General features: G+C 39.9%; 1 protein-coding gene across 2 annotated transcripts in view; it reads right to left on the bottom strand.

Annotated features, from left to right (window-relative positions):
• Positions 1-7,384: 7,384 nt before the first annotated feature.
• LOC122396626 (extracellular serine/threonine protein CG31145) overlaps positions 7,385-16,107 on the bottom strand; it is a 79,789-nt gene continuing 71,066 nt past the window's right edge. Inside the window, exons 5-8 of one of the 2 annotated variants that reach the window (XR_006259057.1) lie at positions 15,621-15,925; positions 13,679-13,952; positions 7,656-9,230; positions 7,385-7,595 (exon numbers count right to left, since the gene is read on the bottom strand). Coding sequence is in view for 1 of the 2 variants with exons in the window: in XM_043395197.1 (XP_043251132.1) it covers positions 9,029-9,230; positions 13,679-13,952; positions 15,621-15,925 (781 nt within the window). In the remaining variant the exon portion in view is untranslated. Of the gene's footprint in view, positions 9,231-13,678; positions 13,953-15,620; positions 15,926-16,107 lie in introns of both variants that reach the window. The other variant, XM_043395197.1, reaches the window with a different exon arrangement.

Genomic DNA, 16,107 nt, shown 5'->3' with positions numbered 1-16,107 from the left:
AGGTTTTCAAAAATAATGAGGCATCGATTTTCGAAAAAGTGATAATAACAGCGGCTATAAATAATAAAAAGTGACGAAATTAGCAAAAGTCTTCGTAACTCGTGAACAAACGATCGAAGGTAATTATAAGTGTAATAAGTATTATCATTATCTACAAAATGAGATGTACGTTATAATCGACTCATTACGCAATGAAATTCCAGTTTTTATAATAATATTATAATTTGTACAAAATAAATTTTAAACTATGCAAAATTCATTTGTCATCCCTCGCCATGGCGTCCAAAAAAATTGAATCGCCAAACAGGAACCACGGTAAACTTGGGAGAAAAGATATCGAAGAGGTGGGTAAACAATATTTGTCCAGGCGTATTGGTTCGCAGCTTTTTCGCATCTGGCTATAAATCAACCCTTAACGCGCTCCCCTTTGTGATCATCGACGACGTCCTCGACTCTCCTCTCGCCGTTCCAGACTGGACGAGAAACTTTCCACTTTCTTCTATTTTCGTCGACTCGCGGTGCGTCTCCCTTTGTGTCTAGACCGATAGAGATAGAGATTTCTGTCTACCCCAGAAGAAAACTTGCCCTCGTAAAACGAACAACAATTCGATTCAACGTCCTACAGCCAACAGCCCCGAAGGTGAAGTTACCACAGAATAAGATTTTCATAAGATCCTTCGATCTTTTGCAAATCATTATCGCTGCTGACACTTTGGACTAGTTCAGATGGGAGTTGAAAACGTTTCTAGAAGAAGGACCCATAGATCTGTGGGTCCCTTTTTGGTGAATAGAAGCCTTCTTTGTTGCAAATCATTCAAATGGATAAAGAATAATGATTCACGAAAAATTGGTACAGTGTATGGATAATTGAAAGGCATTAAACGACTTTATTTTGTGATTATTGCACTTGGGGAGCTGTTTGGTTGCGGGTAGCATCTCGTGGAACTCGTAGGAGTAGATGGACATCAAAGTCCACTGCTTTCTAGCAGGCCCTGCCTTAGACGACTGGGATATTGGGAAGTTTTTTTGTTTTTTATCTCGTTTTCATGATTGTTCTGCAGTACCCTGGGCTGGAGCCCCATAATCTGCACTTAAAATGTTTGTTAGTGACTGTGATGTTTATGAGGATGTGTTATTGTGGTTTTCCTTGGGTTAGGGCTCGAGGGAAAGGTTTCAAAAACCTCGTTTGAATGCACCATACTAACCCAGACCTAACCTAACCCAGATCTAAGCTAACCCAGACCTAACCTAACCCAGACCTAACTTAACCCAGACCTAACCTAACCCAGACTTAACCCAAACTAATGTCTGGGAGTTGTATTCGTATCCTTAATGGTATATCTTTGGGGTTATATAATTCCCTAGTGTCGCTACTAGGGGGTTTTTGGATGCTGAGAGTTAGTAACTTGAGCTACAGGGCAGTCAGTTTCATGACATGTTCGCGGATATGCTCGATTTTTGCTTCCTCATGCAACGAAGCAATTGTGTGATAGATATTGGGAAGTCAGTCGAGCGCTTGTGAGAGCGCGATCCCTCTGGTGGCCAGCCTAGGAGGCGACGCTACACACTTCTTAAAGAAGCAAAAGAAAGTGCCAATAATAAAGCCAAGAATAATATTAGAAATTAGTATGCAACCGTATAAAAAAAGAGTGATCGAAACTTGATTTCTTGGTGAACTAGGACAGACAAATATAGTTTGGATCAACTGAGTATCTATGGAGTGCAATGAAAGATTAATAAGGACTCTGGTAAATAAGTAGAAGATTAAATGTGTGAACAGTATTTTGTAACCAAGATACAATATACATGAAAATTATTCCTGTTTCATGCTCGTACGTCAATTTCAATTAACAATAAAATATATCAAGCATAAAATAGCATTGCTTCTTAGAATAAATTTACAAATCTGTACACTTCAGTTTTCGTCTACGTTTAGTTTCTGCGCTAAATTATTTCAGTAGAGCAAGAATATTACTAGATATAGCGCGATCTATTTGAACCAAGTTCTTCATTTTCGAGTGTCAATTTTTAAGCGATCGATCGACCGACCCATTTACCGATTTTGCGTTTCTATCAGTTTTATCGTTCTGGCTGCTATTGGGGAAAGGTTTGTGCACGGTGTGGTATGCTAGTCAGATGAAAAAAGTGTCGTCGGATCGAAAGTTTTCAGCTACCAAATCTGTTTGAACTGTCCCTGGAGTTTCCGCGGGTAAACAAGCTCTGTTGACGATCAAAATTCTCAGAGATCCTCAAAATATGTCCCACGCAATTATTCCGCTGTCCCAGTTTCCCAATGAGCTTGCTCTCGCCGAGAAAAATACATCTGTTTCCCCTGAATCAACTCTGTCATTTCGATCGCTTTAACGAAAAAGGGGAATTCATTTTTTTTTATTGTTTTATTCTCATTTTATCGAATTTCCTGCACAAAGCATTCCCTATTTTACGTCAAAACGTAACGAACTTTGATGAAAATCAATCAATTAATTGCAGTGTTGGCACATGTAACTCATGAACTAAAACTTCATATTGAAACAGTCCAGAATTAATATTCCTTTTCAATATTGTTCCATTCAATTGACATTACTGAAATCACAGAAACTAATTACTGAACGCATTATTGTACCGTTTAATTTCTGTATGAAATACTGCTTTCGATAAAATTTCCTAGAATTTTAGATTGAATATGTAAACCACTATTTTGACAATCGTAAAAATAATTACAGTTGGAAAGCGTTAAGCAAAGCGACAAAAATTTAATAGGAAAATTGCAGAGTTCTGGTAAAGAGCTCAAATGCTTAACCCTCGTTTTATTAATCAAATACGCATACTTTCTGTAATTCACGAATTGCATGTTTATTTTACGTGTAAAAAATATTAAATCATAAATCATAAATCGCTGTATTTCCACAACCAAATATAACATCTTTTTTTTCAATATAAATAGAAGTGTTTGAACATAAAATATGCTCACTTTCAGGCTGGTGTACGTCGCGATTAGGAGCGTGAAAGTTAAGGAGATAAGGTCGCGCAATGATCAGACGCCCCAATAGGAGAATACAAGCTCGTAGAATTTCGCGCCGGCAACGTAAACGCGAAGTACTTATTTTGCCCTACGCCGACGCGTTCGAAGGGTTTTAGCAACAATTTCGAAGAGCACTTCCGGCCGAGATAACTCCTCCCCGGCTGAGAGTTCGCAAGTTTCCGCGGGATGCTACACCGAGAACTTTTCGAAAATTGAGGAAGACTCGGGGAGCGGGATCTCCCCCGTACTCGTTAGTCCTTCGAAAATCACGGAAACTTTGATCTCCGGCAATTTCGCTATAATTTCACACGCGACGTCGCGCATAAGACACGTGCAAATAATAACTTCCGGCGGGAACAAGGCGCCGCCATTAATTATTCCGTACAGTTCATTCGGACGCGTTTAATATTTAACTGCACCAAAATACATCGTGCTTTTTAATTACCTCTGTTTCTTGTCAGTTTAAAAATCATTCATCGAAACTGTTGGGGAATAATCTTCCTGTAAGTTGGCAATGATGTGTATTTATGGTGAAAGAGTAGTAATTGAGGAGCTAAAAGAGGCGTGAAATGTAGATAGGAACGTGGAAGTAAAAAGGGTTAAAGAGTACTGGAAGAATTCAAACAGAAAGGAGAATGTTACTTAAAATTGTTTATTTATTAATCACGTGTATTGAATTTAATTTGCTAATGCAACAGGAACAATATTTACGCCCTCGATGAGATTTATTCCTTGTCCTATTTTTTAAAAACTGTTTCAGGTTATCAACTGTTAATATTCAACAATAACACGGTCCAATTTTCAAATTCGAACCTTCGTATTTTTCTCCAAATACCCAACGTTGCCAGAGACTTAGAAAATCGAAAGGTAATCTTTGGGGGGTAAAAAGACGTTCAGTTTTCCTTCGAGACACGAACCCTGTCGGGTCGATCGAACGTTGGTAAATCTCGTTTCGAAATCGAGCACGCGCAACCGTATCCAGCGTATCAAAGGGATTACAGTTCAAAAACAATCCTCTCAGTGGCTAAAGAGACGTATGCAAGTCGAGATCCCCAATCAGTCTTAGTAGTCGTCTTAGGCGGGTTTAGCGAGCGGTTCCTGTAACCGACAGTACCGTAACACGATCTCAATCCCCCTTTGCTTGACGGTGGAGGGAACCCCGGTGGCACCGACACACGGGAGGATTGGGAAGGATATATCCTGTTAATTACGCGATCTCGGGTTTGCCTATGACGTTAGACGTCCCGGCCAGGACGTCTGTTTCCTGACAGCTCGAATTTCCTCTGTAGACGAATGTGTAATCTTGGGGAACAAAGGCCCGCCGCATTGCTTGCTTCTCGAATCCCAATCGGAGAAACTTTTATACGGTATCGTGATTGACTGGAGTTATCACCACCATAGAGAAAAGAAGGATCAGCTTTGAGGATAAAAATTACGAACGATGTTGTCAGTTTGGACGTCAGAATTTATAACTGAGGCAAGTAGCCACGAATCCTCTGTTTTCAACAATCTCTCTAAATTGTCCACCTCAAATTCACGGTAGGTCACTTAAAACTCAGAGTGGGCCACTAAAAGCTCGCGGTGGGTCATTCAAAGCTCGCAGTGGGTCACTTAACACATTGACTGCCACGTCACCCACATATGGGTGACACGACTTTTCACCAAGGAGTTAAAACAATTAATTCTCAAGATTAAATGTCAAAGAAAATAAAGCTAGGTAGATCCCTTGAATTTTAACGAGTCTATACACAAAAATTCCATGACAAATTCTTGGTATGCTAGTTTCCAATTGTCTAAAAGCAAAATTTAATTTTCCTTTTAATTTTAGGGGTTTGGTCTGACAGTCCACGTGTTAAAACTCACAGTGGGCCACTCGAAACTCGCTGTGGGTTACTTAAAACTCGCGGTGGGTCACTCAAAGCTCGCAGTGGGTCACTTAACCCATTGACTGCCACGTCTCCCACATATGGATGACACGACTTTTCACCAAGGAGTTAAAACAATTAATTCTCAAGATTAAATGTCAAAGAAAATAAAGCTAGGTAGATCCCTTGAATTTTAACGAGTCTATACACAAAAATTCCATGACAAATTCTTGGTATGCTAGTTTCCAATTGTCTAAAAGCAAAATTCAATTTTCCTTTTAATTTTAGGGGTTTGGTCTGGCAGTCCACGTGTTAAAATTCACAGTGGGCCACTCGAAACTCGCTGTGGGTTACTTAAAACTCGCGGTGGGTCACTCAAAGCTCGCAGTGGGTCACTTAACACATTGACTGCCACGTCACCCACATATGGGTGACACGACTTTTCACCAAGGAGTTAAAACAATTAATTCTCGAGATTAGATGTCAAAGAAAATAAAGCTAGGTAGATACCTTGAATTTTAACGAGTCTATACACAAAAATTCCATGACAAATTCTTGGTATGTTAGTTTCCAATTGTCTGAAAGCAAAATTTAAGTTTCCTTTTAATTTTGGGGGTTTCGTTTGGCAGTCAACGTGTTAAAATTCACAGTGGGCCACTCGAAGCTCGCGGTGGGTCACTTAAAACTCGCTGTGAGCCATTCAAAGCTCTCGATGGGTCACTTAACACATTGACTGCCACGTTACCCACAATATGAGTGACACGACTTTTCACCAAGGAGTTAAAACAATTAATTCTCAAGATTAAATGTCAAAGAAAATAAAGCTAGGTAGATCCCTTGAATTTTAACGAGACTATACACAAAAATTCCATTACAAATTCTTGGTATGCTAGTTAGCAATTGTCTAAAAGCAAAATTCAATTTTCCTTTTAATTTTAGGGGTTTCGTTTGGCAGTCAACGTGTTAAAACTCATAGTGGGTCACTCGAAGCTCGCGGTGGGTCACTCTAAATTCGTCCATGGGTCACTTAAAACTCATCGTAGATGAGTGACAATATGCAATTTGCCATGAATTACTCGAACTTTATCGTTTGTTACGCGAATTATCCAAATGCATTCACAGTCCAGAAGAACCATTACCTTGAAAAACTATTACTTTGAAATTAATATTGGAATAATATAATTCTACATAAACGAGAAACGCAACGAAGTACGTAAAGAAGCTGTAGTTATCACTGGGAACGTAAAATTAAAATTGATACCCGTCTATTTTCCGCAATATACCGGATGATGCAAGTCGTAAAAACATGAAAAACAGAAAGTCTTTCCGAACACAGGATGCTTTATGAATGCACACTGATTGCGACTACATTTTGATTGCCGTATTGGGGAACAAATTTGGTTTACATTTGCAAATACAGGTGCCTCTAAAATTAACTTCGACGCAAACGACGCTGTACGTTATCGTGTCTTTAAAAATTGCAGCGGACGATCGATTCGAATTGTGTCCCTCCATTGCAGATAAATACCGATTACTTATTTGAGCCTCGACATGCTTTTCTAGCTTCTCAATAAATTTCTTACTTGTCAAACTTACTTGTAGTTGCTCTCAGAAACTGTGCACCATCACATTAAAATAATTAAAAACGTACGTGAAAAATAAAAATAATTAAAACATTAGAAAATGTATGAAATGTGCGAAGAAAATATGGAAAACAGGATTCGAAGCGCGTTCTTGCGTAACGATTGTGCTCGAGAAACCCGTCTCGAGGATTCTTAAGATTTTTCAACAAACTTCTCCTTATATTAATACATAAAGGGAAGCGAAATAATAAAAATTTCGTTGTATTTTCTGGGAGATTCGAAGATTAACGTTCGGGATTGGCTGTGGAATCCGTAAAGCGATCGTTTAATAATCTCGTTGCGTAAATACGCGATGATTAAATGCACAATTCGCGCAAGAAATAGAAAGTTTTGAACGAGCACAGCTTCTTCCGGGCACTTCTATTGATCTTCCGCTAAAATTCAACGTTTACCTTTGCACGTGAAGGCGAAAAGTTCTATGGAACGAAAGTTTCGCCTCGAATAAGGGTACTGACATGGCGGATAAAGCGGCAGCTTCGCAGAACTTGCGTTAGTAGAGGGAAGGTGTATCCGCGTAGAACCATCATCGTTGGAACAATGTCACGAAAAACATTCGTGGAATTTTGTTATTCCCGAAGTCGCCTCGAACTTGGAAATTTTTATCGGAAGCAACGCTGCAAACGAGCAATTTTTCTGCTAGAAGAAGCTGGAAAATTCGACGATTCTATCTTTCATCGCGAATAAATAGAAGGCAGCTCGTGAATGTACGTATCCACACATCGAAATAAATAGAAAAAGAAACAATTAATTACGCATAATTTGTTTTAGGGAACTACTTTAAAAATAGTCGATTTTTAGTGCAAATCTGGTACGTCGTGCTCGAGTACTCGAAATTCTGGTATTGTTCCGTTAAAAATATATATTTTCCTCATAATTTCGTTACACGAACCTCTACACAATATTTAAAATTCAGTTTAATTATTCCCAACTGCTTACCAGCGTTTAATTGCAACAGAAGGTTCACATTATTTCGTCCAGCAGTACATTTCGATATTTCAAACTCATCGAGTATCGTTTCGAGAAGAGCGGACACAGTTTTACACATTTCAATTCCCATTTTTCGAACTGAAATATCATTTTGTTATATTCGAAAAGAAGTTTTAATCACGACAATTATTTTCTTACCTTCCGTTAATATTTTCCACCGGCCATGCAACAATATCCTCCCTGTCGATTAAAAGGCAATCGTACTTTTCAATGATGTTTTTTTTTCTTCAAAATCCGGCAGAGCAGAATTGACAAAAAATTGTATAATAAATTATTCCACTTACATCTCAATATATTGACGCTTATCGGTTTTTGGAAGACTAGGAAGGCACGAGTAACAGGGAATTAAGGAACTTCAATGTATCCGATGAGATCAATGATAGCGACGAAAGTACACCAATGTTTCTCCGGTAGAGCTGTTTTCTTTTTTTTTTCCATTGCTTTCCAAAAAAAGAAAAAAAAACACACACTTACAAATACAGGTGCACTTTGGAAACGGTCACGGAAGTACATGCGTATGAAAAGCACACTTTACAAAAGATATCACGCACCCACGTTCCATTCAGCCACGACACGCGCTCGATCTCGCGCGAGGCCAGAGAACTGTGAATCCCCCATTCGCGATAGGCGAATCCCCGTAAAAAAAAAAGTTTGACGGGAGCGCGTCGTGTCAACGCGAGGAACTGTGGCACAGAAAATCGTTTCGTTTCGCGAAGAAAACGACAACCTTCCCGTTAAATCGCTGACAATCGGCGGAGTTTCATCGTCGAAGAACGATCTACGGTGGTGGATACAGAGAGGGTGGAGGGATAGAGATCACCCCCCTTCTAGACTGACCAAAAACATTGATTCAAAGTATGGTAAACTTTCAACATTTAAATTTATAATTTTCAGAATCTTTTTTGTTAGCTACCCCTCTCACTTTGAACTCATTGTCAGATCCACCGTTGGAATAAGACACTTTTTTCAATGGAGACTGCATAAACATCTCAACGATGAAACCGCCAAGCATCGAGACGCTCCCACGAACCGATTCGAAAATATTCCGCCGGGAATCACCGATTCTCATTCACGCATTTCCCATTTGCACATATACTTTTTCTTCAGTTTCTTCGTTATGTACACAGAAAGCCGAACGTCGCGGTTGTTTTTGATTCTCAAAACGTTTTCTCTCTCGTAATACGTACACTATGTACATCACCTATGTACAAACTTCGTCGAGACGGACAGAACAAAACTGGATGAAACTTCAACAAGAATATCAATATTCAATAACAATGTAACGGTTTCCCAAGTCGCGCTCAAGCTCGATAAAGAATAATTGACCGATCGACGTCAAATCAACAAACGAATACACGCGCCCCCGGTGATCGTTCGACGCGTTGCCTTTTTACAAGTCTTTTTTATATCTTCTTTTTACAATTGGACACAGTTCTCACGACGATTTCCAACCTCCATTTCCGTTTTACCGGCAGTCTCAACGTCTGTCTCACTGAGAACCCGTGAAAGGGTTAGGACGCAGAGTTCTCGGTCCTCTCGTGAACGACTTGACTCGAGTCCTCGCGATTTATGCAGTCCCTGATTGCTTGGAGTATCACGCGCACCCTTCTGTCGAGGGCTGTGAAGTGAGGCTCCCATAAAACTGGCGCCACCGGGTCCTTCGCCATACTTTTTCGCATTGCCGCGCTCAAAGACACTGGTCCATTGTGAAACCTACAAAAAAAAAAAAGCACAAAGGATCATGTCGCTGGGCTGTTAGCGGTCGCTAAAGGTTTGTGTAATAAACCAACCCTTCGTCATGAATGGAGTCGAAAAAAGAATACAAAAGGATGACAAATGGCTCAAAGAACATTATACACGATTTTTTTTAAAAGAAAAATTGCAAATTTCTCAATCTCCATATTTTGCGTACACATTTATCTATGGTTCACGAATGCTCGCGATTTTTTTCCAAGCGAAAATGCGAATGGTGAACGCATCCAAAAAACTTCTCCATCCCCAACGATGGGGGCTTTCAATATTCACAGAATCAAAGTAAGTCGATCGTTTTTAATAAACATGCAAATCCGCGGACGACGCAGAAGTCGTCGGGACTGAAAAGATTAAAAAACGTGACCCCTCCCTCCCCCTTCCCCCTCTCCATCCCCCTGTCCCCAGTAAATTGATCAGCTCTCGCGCCCGCGCGCTTCGGAAGGAATTTTTCAATAAAAATGCAAATAATCGTAATTAGAAGTCCTCGGACCGATCGGAAGATACGTATCTTCGTTTCTGTTACGCCGGTTCGATGATTATTTTTGCAACGCGTAGGTTGAAGAACTCCCGGTGGTGTTCGAACCTCCATCGAGATTTCGAGACGGAGACCAATAATGGAGGATCTAGGTCTGCCTCGCGGAAGAGGCAATGAATAAAGTATCGAGTTAAGTAGACAACTCTTGGATGCCATTTATACTATACTTGATAGTCCGTCTCCCTTCAGCTTCTCGAGTATAGTTTTGGAACACCTAAATCCATCTTCCTTCCACTCTATATTACGTTAGGAAATGGTACGTGAATTATTCAGTCGTTTAATCAAAATTTAACAAAATTTCCTTTAATCACGTTTGCTGCAGTAAGATTTTAAAAACGGTACTATAAAGGTACGCTTGTGGGTTACATATATGTAGTTTTAAAACACCTACATCTATCTTCCCTCCATTCTATATTATGTTAGGAAATGGTACGTGAATTATTCAGTCGTTTAATCAAAATTTAACAAAATTTCCTTTAATCACGTTTGCTGCAGTAGGATTTTAAAAACAGTATTATAAAGGTACGAACGTGGACCACGTATAGTTTTGGAACACTTAAATTTATCTTTTTTATATGTTAGGAAGCGGTGCATGGATTGTCCAGCACCGCTGAAATAGATGTGTTATTTATTGCTACTGGCAACAGGTAACAGAACTTTTTTTTACGACGCGAGAAAAACCAGAGACGCGGAATCTCGAATAGTAAATATTTTATCTTACATCTTGCGTGCGATAAAATATTTTATTCCCCGATATTTCATTCCCCGTTTAAAATATTTCTTTCTCGAACTACCCTGTTATTTCAAACGATATCCGAAATATTTGTTCCTTTCGATTTTGCGCAGCTCCGAGAACAATCTTAATTCGATAAATTACAATTGATTTAATAATAGAGAAATTGTTTTTTAAATGATCGGTGTAGAAGTTTCGATCGACGATCGATTTAATGATTCTAATCCCCAGTAATCTCGTCGATTATTTTTCCACTCCGGCGAAATGGGTAATGTAATTTTGAAATATTCGCCGCGAAAAACCGAATCTCGTGCGGTGATTGAGAGGTATGAACGCGATGAATATGTATATCGACGCGTCGTTGTTTCGAATAATCAGGAAACATATCAAATTGCAAACTTAATTATCTAATAACGCATTCGTAGCGCCGTGCCACATAACGTTGCGCATTAACGCGCACGATGCGGCTAGCTGGATGGGAATTGAATGAAAACGAAGTCATAATGAAAAAAGCAACCATGACTGACGCGATGAAGTAGCCACAGGATGCAATTATCCTATAATATCTGGTTTAATGGACAGTGTGTGGGCTTCTTTAATATGCTTTCAACGAGCAGCATGATTTCATTTGAGAAGTTACATCGACTCGCGACTCTCTCTAAGAATAACCAGAATAACCGATCGTTCAACGCGATTATTAAATTCTTCGCGATAAACAGCCATCCAGCTATCGATCTTCTACCTTCAGCCTGTATCCTACCCCTTAAATTAACCTTAATATACAATTATTCGTAATCGTGTTCGTACGCAAACGTTTAATATAAATGAGAAGAAACGTGTTACCTGTTAGTACCTTTACCTTGATCACATTTTGCTTCGTTACACCAGTCTGGTTCTATTTACTAAAGCTGTTTTGGTTTTCGTTTATTCAACTGGCTATACAAACTTTCACTTGTACTCGTACGATACATTTCTAAAGGATTTTTTTATGTGAATTATAATATTAATGCGACACCCTATTACAAATTTGGTTCAAGATTTCGTAAAAGAAAAGTATATTAGTATTCTATAGGTTAGCGTGGCGCCATCTACAGTGATGATTCGTAAAATGAACCCCAGATTCGTAAGTTGAACGTTTCCATAGAGATCGCACATCGTTTCATATGTACGATAACTGGGGTGCAACATTAATCAAAATTGGAGCCACTAATAGGCCTAAACACATAGACACTAATCAGTATCGACATATGGGGTAGATAGAAGGATGGAATAGAAACGTTCAATCAACGAATCACGTGTGGACCTAGCTTTAAGGGTCATTGTTCGTCGGTTAATCGAGATCCTACCGTGTCTGAGGGTTCGATTCAAGGCGTAAAAACTAAATCGAACCGCGAAGGGTCAAAGGATTCAACGGGTACCTTCGGTTCGAATCTCCTCGAGGATTCAATCTAGGGTACATTTTTATCGAGACAGTGGCAGGTGTCGCGCACCGGGGGAAGAAATACGCCCGGCCCGCCAAGGAGATATCGGCGGTTCGAGTTAGTAGCTCGTAACGGCGGCTTAAGCATCGGTGCTCCCCCGGACAAATCGATAATCGGTTGGCGGAATCGTGCATCGGTCACCGCACACCCACGCCCGGCGCACGTGGCGTGGACTATGCGTGTCGACGAAATCCGCTTCTCATCGAATTTATCGCGCCCGTAAAAAGCCCGTCCCCGTGAATCCGCATCAAAGCGGAGATTCACGAGCGACGGTACTGGCGGCCAATTCTGGTAAAACGTTTCACTCCGAAATCCGCCTTATCCGGACACACACCCCCCCCCCCCCTCCTCGGGTCGTAAAGTTTTCCTGGCGTTTCCCTTTTTCGAAATCCGCGGCGAGAGAGAGAGAGAGAGAGAGAGGGACGATTGCTCTGAATTGTAAATTTTGGACGATCGATCCCTTGCGACGGCTACGATACGACCACCGTGGAATTAGAGACGCAAGAAGGATCGACGATCGACGGTCTTCCACCGGGCGTGGACAAATCAATCGAAGCGAATCAGAAACTGCAGAATGTTTATTTTATTCGTCGCTATTTTTTGTTAATGGGACCTCTACTAATATATTTGCTGGGGTTTTCTGGTTGAAATAAGACCAAACGCGATATAACTTGAATCGTATTTGCGTATTTACTCGTATTTAACACGATCTTGTACTTTATCAGAAGCTGGTTAAAAACAAATTATATCGTGTTTGGTCTTATTTTAATCAGAAAACTGTCACCAATACATCGATAAAAGTTTTATTTAAAAAAAGACGAAAATAAACAAGTTTCGTCTTTGCATTCTGTACTTTGCATTGTCACGCGAGGTTTAGGTTTTACGCGGTCCGTTCGACATTAAGCCTTCTGTCTGTCATGGTGTTTTAAATATGAGGTTATCTTTACGACGTCACCATCGTGATTTAATCATATAATTGCAACTTTAATTATCATTTAACAACCAACGAATGAGCAGTTCATTCGTTATTCGAGTTATCTATATTTTCTCCATTTCTGTTGGATACAAGGTTCGAAAAATGAAAGTATCGACTAGGGAGACCTCCCACCAGTTGCCATGTCGAGGGAAACTCTTCCACCTTTTACCGCTTTGGCCAGGCAGTTGGAACGCTCAGAGACAACTGCCCGGAAGTATCGATGTCTGAAAGTATCCAACAGGACCACGAGAATAGAGTTTTCGTTTGTGGAAATGTCTCCCCTAACCAAGTCGATTCTTTCACTTGCTGGGCTTTAGTTCTACTTATACGCTACTCCCCCGAAGAAATTAATTCCCACTGTTGTTAAAATTGCTGATAATTCCAAGTTCCTTCTGTTTCTCATCAAATCGTTACTTTGCACAAACTAGACATGATTTTGTATTATGTACCAACTACTGAGTTTTCAGGCTGACGATGTTATGAACTTCTATAGATTTGTATTACATGACAATGTAAAATACCGTGTCTTGTTGAAAGACTTTTCTCATCGTGAGTTACGCACCAAACAGGTGGAAGGGGTCGAGCAAGTTTCCCTTCAGTTTGTCGAAGAGTAGTTAGGAAACTATATAAAAGTACGAGTAAAGTAATTAATCAAGAATTTCTGAAACTTCGATGTAAACTTACTTTAATAGAGTGCTTAGGGTAGTTTGTCTGATCATGCAGCATTGCAAGATGGGGGCCAGGATGGAGATCTCATCGTGGAAGGGTCGTCCAAAGCCCCTGCCGTGATCCAAATGCAAGGGGAACGTGTTGTTGCCGAATATCTTGAATGTTTCGTAGTGGTGTCTGTCCATATTTCCCATGAGGAAGTCTAAGACAGCCATGTCCATCAAATCCAACAGCCTTCGACCCTCGTCGTACGGCGGTATTTCTTTCACTAGGGAACAGTAATCGGAATCTGAAACCATTGAAATACAGAATATTAGCAATTTCTGCACGAGACATGTTTTGACAAACGAAAATTTGTCAGTCATTTAACACTAAACCTATCACGAAAGGAGAGAATCTTCAGCTTCCACTGTCTTAGAACAGTCTAACAACGCGTATTAAAAATAGGTAAACTTTAGACGCGTGTAGTTCCGAAACTACTAGTGCTTTATTCAAAATTGACCCACTGTTAGAAGCGGTAAGGTCTCCCCTTTAAAATGGTTTTTGGTTTTTGTCGATCGGACTTTCCGTTTCGGAGATATCGTAATTTATGTAAAAGGTAGTTTTTCTTAATTCGACTATCGCTGTCTCCGTCTAATGCATCGCGTCGGACCTCCTTGTCGCGCGTTGACCGAGTGCACGTGCGGTCAATGACCTTAGTAAGAAAGTAAACAAACGCTTCGGACCCTCATATCTCCGAAACTAGCCACCGCATCGACTTGAAACTAAAATCGCTATATCTCCGGAACTAATAAAGCTATCGACTCGTACAAACGCTCATTTTAAAGGGCATTTCATCCCCTATCCAATGACCATACCAACTACTATAATTTATGCTGTCTTCTATGTTTATTTTCACATTAACTTTGATGCTACATACCCAAACTAAATCATAAATTATTTATTTAGTTGAAAATGAATTTAAGTTTGTATACAGGACGTTCGCGTAATTACTAACCAACAATTTTTCGTAAATAGTTAACCTATGTGACAGAAGTGTACGTAAACACAAAGCCCAACTTATTGTACATAACAGAGAAAAAAATAAATTTCTTATTCCAAATAAAAAAAAAACAAACGTTATTAAAACTTCATATACTTGATATTTAAAAGTTATTCATACTTTAACTCGCTCTGTAACAGTATCGGGGTCATGAAAGTCTTCTTTATGAAACGGTTTCTGTTTCATATTCATAAGAATTCCCGTTCTCGAGATAACATCATTTAAAGCAAAGCATGATTTTTAATATTCCGCTATCTATGTCTTCGCAGCTGGATTTCTTGCTCGCAGATGTTAATTCACCTGATCGAACACCGCCACGAGTGCGTTGGTCAGTAACAAATACCGGATCAATGGTCTTTCGTTATTATTTAAAGGGAACATATTCGTTTCTTTAAAAAAATTGGGTCGCCGCGTTTCCAAGAATTTTGTCTGGCATTCGGCAACCCCGTGCATTTTAAATGCGCGATTTAAAGTCCGATATCTCAAGAATCGATTGACGCATTCACGCGAAATAAAATGCATTATCAAGGACACGCTTTCCTCGATCTACTGAATCGATTTACATTTAAAATTTCACGATGGTTTTCGACGTATTTTATATTCAAAGTTAACCTCGCGTTCCTATCCACCGAAAGGCATCAGTTTTAGATGCAGAACGTCTTCTGGGCCTTGAACGACGTAATACATTTCCACATAATTTACAGCTTATTTTATATGTTAAATATATTCTATTTGGTCGAATAATTCGGTCAAACGATAGAATATATATTTTCTTTATGTTGCACTATTTCAAACGTTAATTTCACTATTTCAACAGCAACACGTAGAAAGTGGAACTGTACAGATGTGCGATACGAGTAATTTTCACTAGATATAAATTTTTTTTATTGATCTCCACGCTCGTGAAACCCTTACCGTGCTCCCACTGCGCCTTTTTCCGTTTGTGGTAACTCCTTCTCCAAGGGTGTCGCCAGGCTTTCCGCGTGACCAACGATTTATCCGGCAAAAACGCGGCAAAACTTCCTTCGAGGGTGTCCGGATTTCCGCAAATCGCGTGCGCCGTATCGCAGTAATAACTGCACTTGCCGTGGAAGCAGATATTACCGGCGGGACTGACGAAGAACGTCTTCAAGAGCTCGCCGTCGGCGATCTGATAAACCTCTGTCGTCAGGTTCAATGTTCTACCAGTGACTGGCATCGCCCTCCGGAACCCCAATAGTCTGTAAACAAAATTCGAGGAAATCCTTACTCGACGTTCCACCAATCTCATTTGAAGAAACTATTAAATCGTTCTAAATTAATCTCTACCCTCTGAGGGGACGTCGTGAATCTAGCAAACTCCAAGAACGAGTCTTTTTCATGATGGGACACAATGGAGATTTTTGCCAATTATATTGAACCA

Source organism: Colletes gigas, unplaced genomic scaffold (genome assembly GCF_013123115.1).
Source record: "Colletes gigas isolate AHSC1104 unplaced genomic scaffold, ASM1312311v1 Colletes_gigas_Sc00007, whole genome shotgun sequence".
In the NCBI taxonomy this organism is placed as follows: domain Eukaryota; kingdom Metazoa; phylum Arthropoda; class Insecta; order Hymenoptera; family Colletidae; genus Colletes; species Colletes gigas.
Note: the sequence above shows the minus strand (reverse complement) of the source record. Positions and strands in the feature narration are given on the sequence as shown.